The 16,719-nt window shown below is 44.7% G+C and overlaps 1 protein-coding gene across 2 annotated transcripts; it reads right to left on the bottom strand.

Annotated features, from left to right (window-relative positions):
- Positions 1–2,618: 2,618 nt before the first annotated feature.
- LOC118311491 (carboxyl-terminal PDZ ligand of neuronal nitric oxide synthase protein-like) lies at positions 2,619–15,847 on the bottom strand. Of its 2 annotated transcripts, none has more exons than XM_035635413.2 (10): positions 15,623–15,847; positions 14,995–15,108; positions 12,371–12,463; positions 12,205–12,263; positions 12,015–12,123; positions 8,209–8,338; positions 7,564–7,691; positions 5,646–5,807; positions 4,845–5,013; positions 2,619–4,369 (listed from the first exon to the last, which is right to left on the bottom strand). In XM_035635413.2, exons 1-10 carry the CDS (start codon positions 15,725–15,727, stop codon positions 3,843–3,845), a joined length of 1,596 nt encoding a protein of 531 aa, XP_035491306.1. In that variant the 5' UTR covers positions 15,728–15,847; the 3' UTR covers positions 2,619–3,842. The 2 variants fall into 2 exon arrangements, with proteins under 2 accessions (XP_035491306.1, XP_035491307.1); XM_035635414.2 differs by having other exon boundaries at positions 14,995–15,066; positions 15,623–15,846.
- Between the last annotated feature and the right edge of the window lie 872 nt (positions 15,848–16,719).

Here is a 16,719-nt window from a genome sequence, read left to right on the forward strand (position 1 = left end):
ATTCAAGTCACGAGACCTAAAAGCTTCAGCTTGTGTTTAGTGGTGGATGTCGAAGGTCTGCTTTGGATCGTTGTCATGTCGTAGAGACCAACCTCTCTTTTCACTTTCATCTTCTTCACTGTCTGCTTCAGATTTGCATCCGCAATTTTGCTGATATTCACTGGAAACAATTTTTCCATGTGTACAATGTTTCCCCGGCCACTGGCTGCCACACGAGCCCAAAGCTGAGCGTTTCCACTCTCTTGCTTAACAGCTGTCAGGGTTCTGGCCTTTCCATGAAATACAGCTCTTTTTTTCTTTCTCCAAAAACAGCTTTGGTCATGGCGGATTTTAAAAAAAGCTCAATTTTAATGTCATCCTCGCTCCTGCATGAGCTATACCGTACTGCAGGTCCCTGCCGGTCATGTGGTTGATTTACACAATTCCTATCGACATCCATTTCTTAATGACTGTAAACTGCAAGACGGAAGCACTTTGATATCTCGTTTGTTGCGTTGTAGGCATCAGGTAGCTTCATTTCAGATCCTCGGTCAGTTGCTGAGAGGAGCCTCTGGTTGTAGTTTTATCACAAGGTTTGAAGAGTGAGAGAATTTATCTTTCACGTGACAAACGCTAATGACAGCTCTAGACCTGCTCAATGAGCCGTAACGTCAGTTAAGCCCTGATGGGTTAATAAAGTCCTGAGTGTATTACAAGTGGAGGGCTGCTCCAATGACAAATGATTTTCAAGTTAATGAAATAAAAAGTAACACAGTATTAATATCTGAAAGGCACTTTCTGCAGGGGTTGTATTTATTGATTTTTTTTTTTACTTCAAAGATCAACTATATTAATTGATCAACTAAATTAATCCATCCATCCATTATCTATACCGCTTTATCCATTAAGGGGCCCAGGGCGGCTGGAGCCAATCCCAGCTGACATTGGGCGAGAGGCGGGGGTACACACTGAAAAGGAATAATTGATGGAGTGGATGCTGATTCAGGGAGACGGAAACCGTGGATGTCTTAAGCAGAAGTATTTATTATAAGAGCTCAATATATATCAAGGACATTTTTGGTTCATTTACACAGATCAACAAGGTGGTCAGTGTATGGCGCCCCAAGACAGTCTGCCTGTTCCCGGTCTCTGTAGTGTGTTTAGTTCAGGGCAATGTCGTCATCTCCCCGCGACTTTGACACCTCGAGAGAGACTTCAGCTGCTCGATGATTGTTGTGGCTTGCCGCAGACAGGTTGACCTTGGTTGGTGCCTGAGAAGACTCGTCTTAAAAGTTTCTCAGGGGAGGACAGACAAAATTCCGAGACACACCCTGGACAGGTCACCAGCCCATCACAGGGCCTAACAAACATTCTCCCCTATGGTCTATTTAGAGTCTCCAAATAACCTTATCCCAATCTGAATGACAGGAACCTCAATAAGGATACTTCACATTAACTATAATGAAGTAAATGAAAGTAGGGGGCCACCTCCTGCAGGCCGCCCACAGTCTGTGTCAGCCACAGCTACAGGGTGTCGAGGCTGGACGTGGGTGGGTAATGGCTGATATTCTTCATATTCTCCAGCCTATCTGCAGTGTTACATCAAGCTGCAGCCGTAAGCGCACGCACACAGTGTGCGTAACGGGAGCTGACCCTGTTTAAGGACCACAGCTGGTGTGTCTCTAATGATAATAGAGAGACATCACCCGCACAAAAGACCGCCCACGTTCTCCACATCCCATTTTCTCCAGCAGTTATAAATACCAACGAGGAAAAACATTTTTTGGAAAGGTCAGGCCAGTAATTGCCGCTGCTTATCATTAGGTCGGACACATATTTCGGTTTAAATCACCCCTGAACACATTGCTAGTGAGTCACACCAAAATGCACTGGAAACACACCACGATGCCACGTTGCATTTGAGAAAGGGCATTTAAATCCACAAGGAGAGACGCAAGTGATGTAAGTGCAGCCCTCACATCTAGTACACTTCATGTGAACAGACATACTGTAACCTTGGAGGGAAACGCCAGAGATTGACAGAGAGATATGGATAGATGGATACAGCACGGCAGTCGGGAAGAGGTAATGAGCTTCAGGGGAAAGAGGGGAGGAAGGTGAGGCAGGGAGATGGGGAGGAGGAGGAGGAGGAGGAGGGAGAATAGAGGGGCCAGGAAGAGATGAATCGATTTTGGAAAGAGCTCAAAGACACGTCCTCGATTCCGCAATTCAAACGGTTGGCTCACAGTCAGCGTGGGGGGAGCCGGTGTGACAGCTGGCTGCAAAAAACACGACGGGGTCCAGAGGTTTATCTTATATGCTTCGGTCTGTGTGTGAATGGGCACTTCAAACAATCCTCTCACTGAAAGGGTGGAGCAACGGTGATGCAGCAGTTTGCCACTGCCGCAGTACGGCATTAATAAATAACACTTTTAAGCAGCGGAGACACGACTGCAGCGGCACCTGCACACAAGGAGGTATTTCTCAATGAGACGCGAAAACTTCTAATCACATATTGTCCTTCAGCAGCATGAAATGATTAAGGAGAGTAGGACTAGAATCATGCCACGTATTGAATGCAAAGCATCAAAGTTGACTGAACTATATACAATGTGCTGAAGAGAGGAAATCAGACTGGGACGGATACATGCTCATTTATAAACCCATGTGGAAATTCACAAGTGTCATAGCAATGCAAAGCGAGGTTTCATTTTTCACACTCCAACAACACCAAACAAAAAAGTGTTAGCGTTTCAAGACAGATTTGGCAAAGGAGTCTTTTCTTTTTGAATCAGGGGTCACACGACCTTGTCCTTGCCTGATGTGTCAAGAAAATCATAAACACAGACACAAACACGGTGCAACGAGCCCAGCGAGCGGCAAGGGCACAGAGTCCGCGAGCCAAACGTATGTACGTATACGTATGTGAGGTACAACTGTCATCAGACTGATACACACACACACACGCACATATATAACACACATATCAAGAGGCAGAAAGCGAGAAACACCACAGTGTTTAAACTATCTGACAGTTTTGATAAAAGCTGCATTGTGTCAAATTTTTTTTTTTTATAGCTTTTTTGTTGTTAACAAATGACAGCAAGTCATGTCCAGTGTATAGGCTCGTGTGCAGCTCACGCAGAGTTAACCGCTGACTGGATTGATACATTTCTCTCTTAGTCGATTTTTTAAGTTTATGACCTTGTACCTGTAAAACTCATGACGTCCGCCTCAGTTGCACATTGTTTAGTGATAATTGGCAAATGTTAGCATGTTCACACATCCCTAAAGTAGGATAGTGAACATGATGAACATCAGTCGTGACTGCAGACTCTTATTTAAATGAATGAGATAAAGACCTTAAAGGTTTGACAAGAGTAAGCTGGATTTGGTAAACATCTTTATGTTTTAATGCTGCTTCTGTGGACAACGATTATCAATACTTGCTTGTTATATTATTATTCCGATGTGAGATGTCGTCATTGAACATGCCCTTACTAACTTCAGTCAGTCATAGGTGATGTGTCATAAAGATTTTTCATATTTTATCAGTGGTTTCTTTAATGTCGTAATCGAGTCATTCTGAATTTTAGGACAAAAAATGTAATATTTCAATTATATTTTCAGCATTTCTGTTCTTATTATTGACTTTTGAGTTCCACCAAGTGTGACGTTTTCTCCGTGAAAACACAAATCAACACTTAAAGTTCAAATTGAAGACTACGCACGCTCTGCAGGTACCAGCCATAATATATACCTGAAAAGAGACACTGTTTAATCATAATACACGATTTCTGGGTGATGAAGTCCTTTCAGGTTCTGAATGTACAATTAGGATGGGTTAGGGTTAGCGAGCACCACTACACAGCCATCTCATCCCCTAAGCAGTCCGACAGAGTCTCTGCATTCAGCACGTTTAAGAGTCGAGCAGCACCATCTGCCCCCACGCCCTCGCCCTGTCCCCAACTGTCCCGATCGTCGCTCTCATCTGTGTTTGATTCGTACTCTGATCCAATCCCTGACTCCCTAAACCGAAGCAGCTCCAGGGCGCCGAGGACCTGCTCCCCCAGGAGTGAGATGTCATCCGGGCCTTCGTTGCTGGGAGTCTCCCCCGAGTCCTGGCCCTGCTCCTGGCAGTCGGGACCCCGGTTGGAGAAGCGGAAACACTCCAGTCGCACTCCGCTGCCGCTCAGACCCAGAGGGCTGGTGTCGGTGCCCATGGTGCCCGGAGAGCAGGGGCTGGGGAGGGCAGAGACCCAGGCACTGTCACTGATGTGGAGGTGGGCCGGAGGGGCCAAAGGGCCCACGGATGAAGAAGACGTGAGTGGTTCACGCTGGGTGGGCTTGGCGCGAAAAGTGATCTCCAGAAGACTGTCCTGCGAGCCCACTGAGGACAAATCAAAATAAAGATAGGAGAGGAAAGAGTTAGAGACAGATTCGTGGGTTGAAACTCATCACTGAGAGAATTTAGATATCACATGTAAGAGGAGAGGTCTGGGCAAAGCAGATTAGATTATTTAGAGTGAGATGACATCTGTGCTGAGAGGATTTGATAATTCATAACTATATTGCCTCTTACTAAATGCAGGGAGGGGAGAGCAGCACTGAATCCTCTGGGTGGGCTGCCACTAGATAATTAATTGCGTCAAAAGTGGATCAGAAAAGGAGGCATAATGAAAGGGAAGGGAAGAGAGGCAAGGAAAGAAAATGACTTCGGAGGAAGACACGAAGGGGAAAAATAATTATTTTACGACAAACTTAGAAATTAGGAGGCCACAAAATAAAATTTAAAAATATATATAATGTAAATGACAAAAGGAAGCTGAGGAGTGAGCGAGGAAGAAGACAGGTTTTTCACTCACTGGATGTTAACTGGCCCGCGGCTTTGAGCTCCAGCTCCTGGATCTGTTTGACCAGCAGCGAGATGTGTTGCAGCAGGTCGGTGTTCTGCTGCAGCAGCCTCTGCACTCTGGCTTGGGCGTCGGTCCGCGCACACGCCTCCACCGACAGCTGCTCCTGGAGCACATGAACCTGAACAGACCAAAAGAGTTGCACACATATAACAAAGAACAGACAGAAACGGGTGTGTGTAACCACACCCCCCCAAAAGAAATTGTAAAAAGGCTCTTTTTCCACATCAAATATTTAATTCCATGAAAAACTGTTTGAAAGTGCATGTAATTGTTAAGAAGATCAAATAAGAGAAAGACGTTCACCTGAAATACCTGTCACATTTAACAGACCACTGATTGAAAAATAGAAATTCTAATTTTCATTCTCCAGATCAGATTTAACTTTGATTCCTGTGTTTCTTTTGCAGCTAGATTGTCATTATGCGCTCAGAAGTTTCCGGTAATAATACTGATTAAGGGATTTTTGATGTGCATTTTAACACTACTGAGGGTAAATGTATTAAGGGTGTCTTTGTTTGTCATTAACCATGCTTATAAAAGGTACATTTTCTGCTCGGCAACATGAGTAGAATGTTTGTGATTGATATTAGGATATTATATTTCATGCACATTGTTTGTGGGAACATGGGATTGTCCAGTGACCAAAGTGAAGAGTTTCATTCACATAAAAAGAAAAAAGAAAACAATATTTTTGGAAAATGTTTCCAGTTAAAAGATGAAAAAGAAACACCCGAGCACTGTCCTCAGTACCTGTGCTGCAGCTGCCTGCGCCTGCTGCTCCTGCTGCTGCAGTTGCCTCTGAAGGAGCAGGACCTGGTGCTCTGCAGAGCAGGGAGCCTCTGTCACCAACTGACCCGACACTGAGGCTCCAAGGATGGGAGAACCCAGCAGAAGAGACCGGTCATCAGACGCCTGCAGCAGATGTGACAGCAAATACGGCTTTACTACCTCAGACTGTACAATGAAGTTATAGTCGTATCAGAGTCCGTGATACTGCAAATGTCTGCTTGTTTGGAATCAAAAGAAGAAGGTCTGGAGCTGGAGCTGCAGTGATCATAGCCACCATGAACTCAAGTTCAAGTTTCATCCAAAGAAACACAAGAAAAAAACTTTAACAGATCTGAACCTGAGAGCTACTGTGTGTCGGTCACAGCTATAGGTGATTCTGCCAAACCAATAATCTTGCTTATTTCCACTTGAGGTAAATAAAAGATAGTATATCACATATAGTATGATGATATACTATCATATCATGATACTACTACACAGAGATAGTATATCTCTGTGGATCGGCTGTACGGGTACAACCAGGTTCTTCTCTGCCTGTGATCTTGACTCAATAAACACTGCAGCAGGCACTAAACACATACTGGGGTTATTATTTACTGAGAGATATTTTATAACGACATCGGTCTATGTGAGACGATGAGTCATTTATTAATATATAATCATCAACTGTTCGCATAAAAAAATTATTAGAGCAGCTTTTAGTCTGGTTCTAATTGGGATTTTTTCATTCAAAGTATGATAAATCGTACCATGCATTTTACATAAGTTACATCAAATGTCAAAACGAATCTGTAGTCTCATGGTCTGTCACTGCTGAGTGACTCTGTGGGCCGTATAAACAGATCTGTGTTGGCTGCTGTTATCTGGATTTGACCGTGCGAATTATGACTCGCACGTTACGTTGGACTGCTGCTGTTGGAAGGACGCAATGACACAACACCATGAAGGACACAGCTCATCTGTCATATCTGAGATGGGGCGATAAATACGGTGGACACTTGTCATTATTACTACACTGGGAAGGACACTTGACCTTGCATGTGAGGTCCCAACTAATGAACGGCTGCTGTTTTTACTGTTGCAGAATTACATTACAATATAAATGACAGTATAAGACTAATTCCCCTTGTTCTCGTGTAACCATGTAATTGGATGTAATATCCATTCAATTCAAACAAATTAGCTCCGCCACCAGAACAATAAAGCCGCTTGGTCGGAAAATGAGCCGACGGATGTCAGAGCGCAGGCAGCCACTTGTCCAACACCAGCAGGGCAGCACTAGAAACCCTACCATGCTGTATTTTAATCAACAAAACTGTACGGTCCGGTCAAAATCAACTTGATAGCATCTGTCATGTGACCACGCATGCCTGGAAAACAGCTGTATCTTTAAAACTCTGCATCACTTGTAATTTAGCAGAATTTTTTTTATTAGAAATGGGTTGAGATAACCCTGATGACTTCATACGACATCATCAAGGTTTAGTGGTGTTTATCAAAATAGGGAATAATATAACTTGTGTTTAAAGACATAAAGTTGTGCCCCTGTTAGTATTTTTTAAGCAAAGTCTTCTGTATGAATTAAATGGAAGATTTTTGGCCTTTGTAATGTTGATCGCATAAAACATGTGATCTGAAAAAGCTGTTTAGAGCTTTACAAGGACTGTTTTCACTATGTCCTATAAGACCAAATGACTAATTCATAAATGAAAAAAATTAAACGGCAGATCCAATTGATGGTGAAAATCATTTTGTAGCTGCCCAGCATCACACTTTGCAGCCGCGGCTTCCTCTCTGCGGTTGGTTTAAAGCCTCCAGTTTCTAGTTTTGCTGTGTATGAACGTCAATGACCAGCTCAAGGACAACCTCTGTACTCTACCTTCACATCGTTACCGAGGGCCTCATCTTTTCTGCTCTTCTCCGGGTCCGACGAAGAGAGGCACTCGATGCTCTCCTCTGTGGTGGCGTCGAGGTCCGTCTCCTCCGACGGTGCAAACCTCTTCTTTGCTGTGGGGAGACCAGATAGATACAGTATACAGGCGGATTTCCATGTTGTTGTTTTTTAACATAATGTTACACAGTTCAAAACGTGTCTAGAGGCGGCGACGGCAGCAGCTGCAGCAGTGAAGCCCACACAAGCAAGGCCTTTGATCAGCGGTTTGCACAATTCACCAAAACCAATCTGCAGCTGCAGAATGGCAAGCTGCTCACAAGGCTATCCGCGGTGGATAATGACGTCTCTTCTCCGAAGATTGTGCTCAGTTGCGACTGTTTGTTTCTTGAAGGCACTCGAGAGTATTTGTTTGAGTGTGAGAGAAAGCCAGAGGGAGAGAGGGGGAAGAAAGGAGGCCTGAGGAGTTTGTGTGTTGGTGTGCGAGGAGAGCACGAGGAGAGAGAGAGTTTGTGTGTGTGTTTGACAGAAGGAGAACAGTAAAGGAGAGAGATGGGTGGGGGGAGGAGACTGGATGTATGGATGCAATCTTGTGAGTGTGTGTGTGTGTGTGTGTAGGTAAGTGTGAGTCACCTGGCACGGCCTCCGACTCCTCGTCCTTACCCTCCTCATCCTCCTGGTCATCGCTTTTCTGCTGCAGGGTCAGCTGGTGACACACATCAAACGCTTGACCCACCGTCCGCACGATCCTCATGGCCTGAGACTGTGAGGGAGGACACAGAGACACAAGTGTGTGTGTGTGTGTGTGTGTGTGTGTGTGTGTGTGTGTTGGACAGAGCAGGGGCGGGGGGAAAGCAGCAGCAGGAGCACAGTAAGGGAGGATGCAAAATGAAGGTAGCAAGGTGGGGGGGGGGGGGGGGGGGGGGGGGGGGGGGGGGGTGCCAGAGAAGTTGCGCAGGAAGGAAAGTGGATTGGCGGATTGAGTGTGTGAGTGTGTGTGCAAATTGCACACACGGGTAAGAAGACACACAACAGAGGCAGAAAGATGAATTAAAAAAATGAATACGGAGGAAAAAAGAGGGAAGACAGAGACTGAATTTCAGTCATCAGATATGGCGAGTGGAGGGCTGCAGCTGTTTGTTTGTCCTTGTGTGTCCGCTCTGCATACATTCTGCTGTTGCAGAGATGGATCGGTCGTCTTCAGAGGCAAGTGACTCTGATTGCAGAGGAAGTGAAGATTAAGTTTGTTGCTATTGCAGGAAGATCAGTAGGTGTGGTGTCTCAGGCCATCAATCAGGGACACTCTAATTTTGCAATAGCTCAAAATGTACAGACTAGATGTTTCACACGTCCTGTCACATCCTGTTTACTCATCTTCGAGAAAAGCTTTACGTTAATCCTCCTTGTCCCATGGACGTAATGTAAGATTTGCTCCTATGATGTCACAGAGCCATCACCGTACATCACCATAGGCACCAAAGACAATTGATAGTTCTTTCAGTCCAACCACTCCTATCAGCAGCTGTAAAGCTCACTAGTTCACGTTTGTTTGCATAAAATCAATGAACAACATGTAAAGAGTGAAAATGACAAGTTGTGGATTCACGCCATTTTTTCTCTTCTCAACTGGAGCAGGACGTGTACAGTATTTTTTTTTTGTTGTTGCCAAAAACAGCTGCCTGTTGTGGCTGAAAACACTGAAGCGGTGAGAGTAAAGCAGAACACTGACGTGGTGCAGGACAGAATCCTTTCGGTGCAGTTCTCACCTGGGAACGGCAAATATGAAATACCAATTCATATATGCCTGGTAGCCTAAAGACTTTAATTCAATTCACATAGATTTATCATATTTCGTAACTATCACCATTTAATATTTGTTTTTAACTCTCCCGTTCCCCATTAAAAAATGTAATGCATTAATAATACTCTGAGTTAGAACTGCAACAGTTAATCGAATCATCAATTAGTAATCAACTATTTTGATAATCAAATAATCAGTTAAATATAGTTTAGAAAATAGTTTTAAGAAAGTCAACATTTTCTGATTTAAAAATATTTTCTTCATCTTTGCTCTTCTATGAGAGTAAAATGAATATCTTTGACATCATCTTGGGGAGTTTAATGGACCAAACAACTAATGGATTAAACAAGGAAATAACTGACAGATTAATGGATAATGAAAATAATCGTTAGATGCAGCCCTACTCAGAGCCAACCTTAACTCACTTACTTTGTGCTTTTATCTGAGTGCACTTTCAATCAAATTGACTCCTCTTTAAGTAAAATGTCTTTTATATAACAGCTTTTTAACTTGAGCACTAAATTCTTCTAGCTCTGTTTCCAGAAGAAAAGTCAATGTGGCCTTTGAGACACCAGTACATCCCTGATTGATTTCAAGCTGGCCTTTTCCCCCACACAAATCTCTAATAGGCAGTCCAGTGCTAATATCATAAATCCACTGGATTTACCGCGTCCTTCCTCATTCTCATTATAGGTGCGTATTTGTGATTTCTATATCTAATATCATCAGAAGCGGCAATCAAAATAAATCTATTGCTATCTGCCTCTGGAGGATCCACCTGCCTCCGGGCGTTCAGTCTATGTGTCAAGGTTACTCAAACTTCAGTGTTCATTCAAGCATAACAGCAAACGATAAGCATAGGAATGAAGTCATGAAAGCGATTATTTTGCACAGCCAATATAAAAATGTGTATCCGTTTTAAAATGTCAAGTAAAAAGCAAGCTCTCCCGAGGCCAAAACACAAAATGCTCTGTTGATGTATGGAGCTGACATCTAAGCCCTGCTGGGCTGCAACAAGCCATGAAGAAAATAAATCAAATCCCTCTTATCAGCTGCTCCATCTCCTCCTACTCAGCACGCATGCCTGGTCTGCAACACCCAGATAAGTCCCCGCAGCCCCCGGGGACGTGCTGAGGCACCGGGACTGTGCCCCTGACCGTTCGATGGGTGTTTCGCTCAGCAGTGGTGTAAATGTCTTTAAGTGCTAAGGAGAAGCCCCTCTTCTTCTCTCTTCCCACCAGGATGATTAGTATGCAGCTTCATTAAGTAACTGTCTGTCTGGTCTCCATAGTGAAGGGATGGGAGTCAACCTCACTGATGCTCGGTGTTTGTCCTAAATAATGTCTCTGCTTGATATGCAGATATGTGGAGAGGAACATGCCTTTCATTTTCACGAGTATTATACCACAGCACACACAAGGGGGCTGTCTCTCAGATTAATTGGCCGTGTGTACAAGTCCAACAGCATTATACATCATCACTGAGGCAGTGGCCATAAATATCACCATCAGAAGCTATGTACAAGGCTGAAAACACAAAGCAGGGACTGACGTCCATTTTTCTGCCCTTCAATCTGTACTAAAATCAACAAGATCCACATGCAGACCAAAACCAAACAATGAGCTAGTCTGTCTCTGTCTCTTCTGTTTCTCTAGCACAACCCTCCCTAACCAAGATGTTTCATATTTAATGAAATAGTTTGAGATTTTAGGAATCAAGCTTTCAATTTCTTGTAGAGATGAGAGGATGTCGGATATAAAGCAGTATGTTAGCTTAGCTTTGCACAAAAACTGAAAATGGGGAACTAGCTATCATGCCCGAAAAAAAAGTCAAAATCTTCCTGCAAGCCTCTGAAGCTCACTAATTCACAGGTTATAGCTCTGTATGTGGTTTATGCCTGAACTCACAGCACTGGCCAAGAAATAATCCAACCTCCTGTAAAATTGCAACGTGTTTAATATGAAAATATGCAAAAATGCATGGACGGATTTTGACCCCACTTGGTGAGAATGTTACTTGGGGGAGCATCTCCAGATGATTGACTTTTGGAGCTGCTCCGTCAGGGGAGGGGGCAGCAGGGGGCACACTGGTGCAGCGCCAGTGTTACGCCTAATTCCACCTGCCCTCGGAGGACGGTAAAAACATTTTAAGACTCTTACAGAGAGTCTTTGTTTGTGTGAGAGTGACAGAGACAGCAGGATAAAGAGCGCTGCACACAGCTCTACACTGAAGCAAGGGCACAGAATATGCAAAGTTTGTGAATGCCCCTTTGATGCTTTTAAATTTCTACTGGGATTTGCACACACAGTATGATGATGAGCATGTCTGAATAAAAACATATATAACTGTACATTTTATTTATTTTTTTATTTATCTTGTAACTTTTCATGTCATTTTTCACTCTAATCAGTATTTTTTTTTTTAAATATCCTTGTTTTGTTTTGGACAAAGCTCGTATTTGGTGAGGAATGTTTGATATAAAGTTCATATTTATGTATGAATCCTTTTAACATTTTTTAACATAGCCCCTTTAGTGATTGAGTTTGACACCCATGATGTACAGTACATCAAGTTTTACCAACACTTGATATCAGATCAATGCATTGGCGTTCTCACTTTATCAGGAAATGAATCTTACCTTCCTCTTTGACTTGAACACATTGCAGCGAAAACTGTTGGTCTGTCCATCTCTCGCTATATAACTGAAGATCTTCAAGTCGTGAGCATCATGCGAGACGTAAAAGATCCTGTTCAGGCAAGACAATACATGAAACCAGGTCCAAGCAATTTGTCTTCCATCTGATTTAATATCACGAGGAGGGCCTCACCTGTAGATGGGATCCTGTGTCACCAGGAAGGTATTCTCATCCCATGAACACCCTTTTCTCTGTCACAACACAAAAACACGTGGGTCACCAGTGACAAAGGTGGTTTTGAAAAATGAAATCAGGGTGACATAAAAAGTCACATAACATTACATTTTACATTACATACCTTCTTCTTTTTGCGTAAAATTACTTTGACATAATCGGTGGACACGACGATGTTGACCTTCTTTTTCTTAATGTTCTTCAGTTTGAATTCATACTGCGGAGGAAGAATGAGATTCACATTAATATTCAAGAAAGGCCCCCCCCAAAAATGTAGTCCAAAAGTTGAATTAAACTCGACTGATTATGCGACTAGCATTAAACATCACATGGTCCTGCTGAGACAGAGCTCTTATTACAATATAACTGATGTCATGGAGAAGGGAGGAGGGATCATGCAGACAGGGAGATATTCCTCTTCCACTCGGGGGAAAACTGAATTGAGCAAACGCAGAGAAACTGTCAGTTTCTGTGTCTGGAAGCTTTGAAAGGCCGACTTCCCAGAGGGAGGCAGACATGTGTGGGACACTTTCATCCCTCTCCATGATTTACGCCGGAGTCTGCACCCTCTGCCTCCACTGCAGGCACAGCACTGGAAACATCAGCGCCCAGAGATCTAAGAACACACGCGATTTATCGGAAACGGTACTTTCGCTTTGAAAAAAACCAAACAGTCCAACATCAGATGATTATTCAATCAAATGAAGTTCTGTGAAATCACCAGTCTTCTTCGGCGGATGAACCATCACCCGCCCACTGCGCAACAGACTTGGATTTTGTCTTGTCTTTTGTTTCTTTGTAAGAATCCCGGCAGCGTCTTTTATTCTCAGCCTGATAGGAGCTGTCATTTCACTCTGTTACTGACATTTCAGAAGAAAGGAAACCTGGCGATTTCTTTTTGTGCAAATAAATCTGGAGCGGTTTGTGAAGGAGTCTGTGACCTGTGTCACATTGCAGCTGAGAAGCACTTCACTATATATCAGAGCCCTTCAACTAATATTCCTTGGGATGTGCTCTCATCAACTTCTTCTGTCTTATTGTTGCGCAAGGGTTTTTCTTCAAGGGCATTGTAGTTAATCAGGTGAAGCACACAACACAACTCCCTCAATGTGAACTAGACAAGAGGAGCATCAGTGTTTCGAATTACACAGCAGCATTTGGGGGGAGCCCCCATATTCTGGTGGCACTACTAAACATGTCACCTGCACACACACATGGAAGTGAGTATGTTATTGTTATTCTAACGGGCTAAAAACACATACTGACTTCATTTTTTTTTACAATCGTTTATTTCAGCAACGTTGTAAAAATAAACTCACAAAAAAATGGTAGGTTTTTCAGGGGGGCCGAGCTCCCATGAGCTGCACCGCAATTCGAAACCATGAGGAGCATCCAGCTCCACACGCCAGAGCATCCAGCTCCACACGCCAGAGCATCCAGCTCCACACGCCAGAGCATCCAGCTCCACACGCCAGAGCATCCAGCTCCACACGCCAGAGCATCCAGCTCCACACGCCAGAGCATCCAGCTCCACACGCCAGAGCATCCAGCTCCACACGCCAGAGCATCCAGCTCCACACGCCAGAGCATCCAGCTCCACACGCCAGAGCATCCAGCTGCGCCGCCAGAGCGAGAAGAAGTAGAGCACACAAACTGTTTGGGCCTCATTTTCCCCCGCTCATCGTCCACGGCAGATCAGACTCATACTGATCCACAGAGTTGTGTCAACTCACCTCTAGTCTCATCGCTAAGCCACTATGAGTGTTTTAAAGGGCGACTTATAGGGTTTGAATGTTCAGAGTCGGTCTCCCCCTCAGAAGCAGAATCCCATAATTGCAGATCTCACAAACAGGCTGACTCTTTTACAAGACACAGCAATGTTATTGCTGCTTGAATTTAGTGTCACGCTATTTTTCTCATTTCATTTCTCATTTCATTTCCTGCTTCCAATTTTTGCCGATAAGAGCTACATAATACTGATCTACTTTATATTTGTTTCGAAAGAAATCAAAAGGGTACAATAGAGAATTGAGGACCAGCAGGGTCTTCACACAGCCTTTTGATTGGACCATGTGAGGTTTCATTTTGTTTATGTTTGTGCTGCTGTATTGAATGTGTTTGTCATCTACTCAAACCTGCAGGCGAGCACATTTGTAATACAGGCAACTATGAACTAAGACAAATTGTGTAAATCTGAATGAAACTCAGTGAATATGGAATCACTACCCTGCACTGCACTCAACGGATCAGGATTAAGTTCTTCTCGGGTGTCACATGGGACGTGTCTGACCTCAACAGTGACACTATAACTTGGCTGTTAGATTAGATACAACAGCTGACAAACGGCTAAATCCTCTCCTCCTATAGTGGCTCTGTAACACTGATGTGTGAAGACGAGGCATCGCAGGGACTCCGGTGGTCTCGTCTGGTCGAAAATAAAGGAGAGCTCGAGAGATTTTGGTTTTTCGAAATGGCATCGCACATAAACCTGCGTGCTGCTGTATCTCTCCTCAGCCATAAAGCCGAGTTGCTCAAGGAGTCTTTGCGTGATTTAAAGCGCTTCTGACGGACCCACTGAATCTGCCAAGAGTGTAGTTTGATCCTGACTGGTGATCTATGTGAAAGCAGGATGTTGAAGTGGGGGATATCCAGTGAGCACAAGGTGAGACATACAATGTGACAGAGAGAGAGAGTGACACAGTGAGAGGATTCATGTCCATGCACCAGTTACATATTTAAGGGTCTTACTCTGATTCTCCTCATCGCGGCGACGATCTCCATTCGACTCCCGGGACGACCCACCTCCAAACTGCCAATGTACTGCACAATGTAAGAGGAAAGTTCAAAGGGGGGGCGTCCCTTCTGTATCAAAATCCAAAGATTAAAAATTTGATCGTTTTGCACTTATACGTAAAAAAAAAACATGATATAAGGTTTTAAAAAATGTCAGAAAATAGAGAAAATGTCCATGACAAGAAGGTGACACATTCATTGGGATCTTGTTTTGTCAGACAACCGTCCACGACTTCAAGATTGGCTTTAGATTTACTGTCATATGTGGCGAAGAAAAAAAACAACACATCCACACACAGACAGCAAATAAAGTTAAGCCTGAAAAAAAGACTGAAACGATTGACTGATTATTATCAAAAAATATCTGGTGGACTAATCGATTGTTTCAGCTGTAGGGAAGAATGTTAAATCAAAGACCTTTCAAAGTCACGCAAAGTAGACAAAACTCATGTGTTGAATGACCACCTCACATCATCATCACCCCCATCACCACCACCACCACCATCATCACCATCACCCAGACACATCTGCTCGTCACAGTGACATGACACGAACGGTCCACCACCCTGCAGCCTGTCCTCACCTTCGCCTCGAAGCAGAGCCCATGGTTGAACACCTCCTCGTTGTGCATGGGGGTCCTCAGGTCGTGCACGTCATCCACTAAATTGTACTTGGTTACCCCTGGCATCGCTCGAGCGCTATGTGTGTGTGTGTGTGTGTGTGTGCACTTGCTCCCGACTTGTTTTGACGACAGCGCTAGAGACCCGCAGACGTGACGCCCACCGTCATCTCCCCCCTACCCACCACCACAGGCTGCTGCTCCCCCCCCCCCCCCCCGCCCCCCCCGCACTCTGACACACCGGAGAGACGCGTCACTCCGGCGAGCATCAGTCGGGCGCTTCGGTCGCGAGGGCTCGACTGGCTGGCGGCGTCCAACCCGCGCGTTGGTCGGTTGATCGGTGCGCGCGCTTTGCTCGGGCACGGCCGGGCGGCGACAGCGCGCGCCGCCGCCGCCGCCGCCGGTGTCCCGATGACGCACGGACCTCAGCGCCACTTGAAGCGCCGTGCCGTCAATCTGAGAGGCGGTTTCTCGGGGTGAGCGGTCGCAACTCAGAAGCAGCTCGTCGCACACTTATTAACCGCTCGAGCTGGGTGTGAGGCGTAACAGATGATTACGTTCTCCGCTGGTACCCACGCGATCCACCGGCGGGCGCAGCTGCTGTGGGGTCGTACGACCTCTAGTGGCATCACGGGGAACAGACAGATCCCCAAACCGCTGTCTGCCGCTGGTGACCCCTCAGGGGTCATCGGGGGAGGGGCTCCTGAGTTTGTGACCAGGCGTCGATTGGGGCGAAGGAGGAACCTCTGGTGCATTTCACCCGATCTGCACTTTCAGAAACGGTTACAGGTTTAGTGAAGCTATTCTTTAAAAAAAAAAAAAAAAAAAAAGGAATCTTGTACTTGGCTTTAATTAATAATAATAGCAACAATGCAGGAGCACGCAGACAGCACGGACCTCTGCCAAGGATGAGTAATCCCCCGCCTACATGCTGTTTCTTACAAAACTTGCACTCCCATCTCCATCTGACCTACATGTTTTTTTAATGTGACTCCAAATGTCAAATTTTCCCTCTATCTCGTAATGGTGAAGAATCCTTCAGAAAGGTTTTCCTGGATCCA

This window comes from Scophthalmus maximus, chromosome 5 (genome assembly GCF_022379125.1).
Source record: "Scophthalmus maximus strain ysfricsl-2021 chromosome 5, ASM2237912v1, whole genome shotgun sequence".
In the NCBI taxonomy this organism is placed as follows: Eukaryota; Metazoa; Chordata; class Actinopteri; order Pleuronectiformes; family Scophthalmidae; genus Scophthalmus; species Scophthalmus maximus.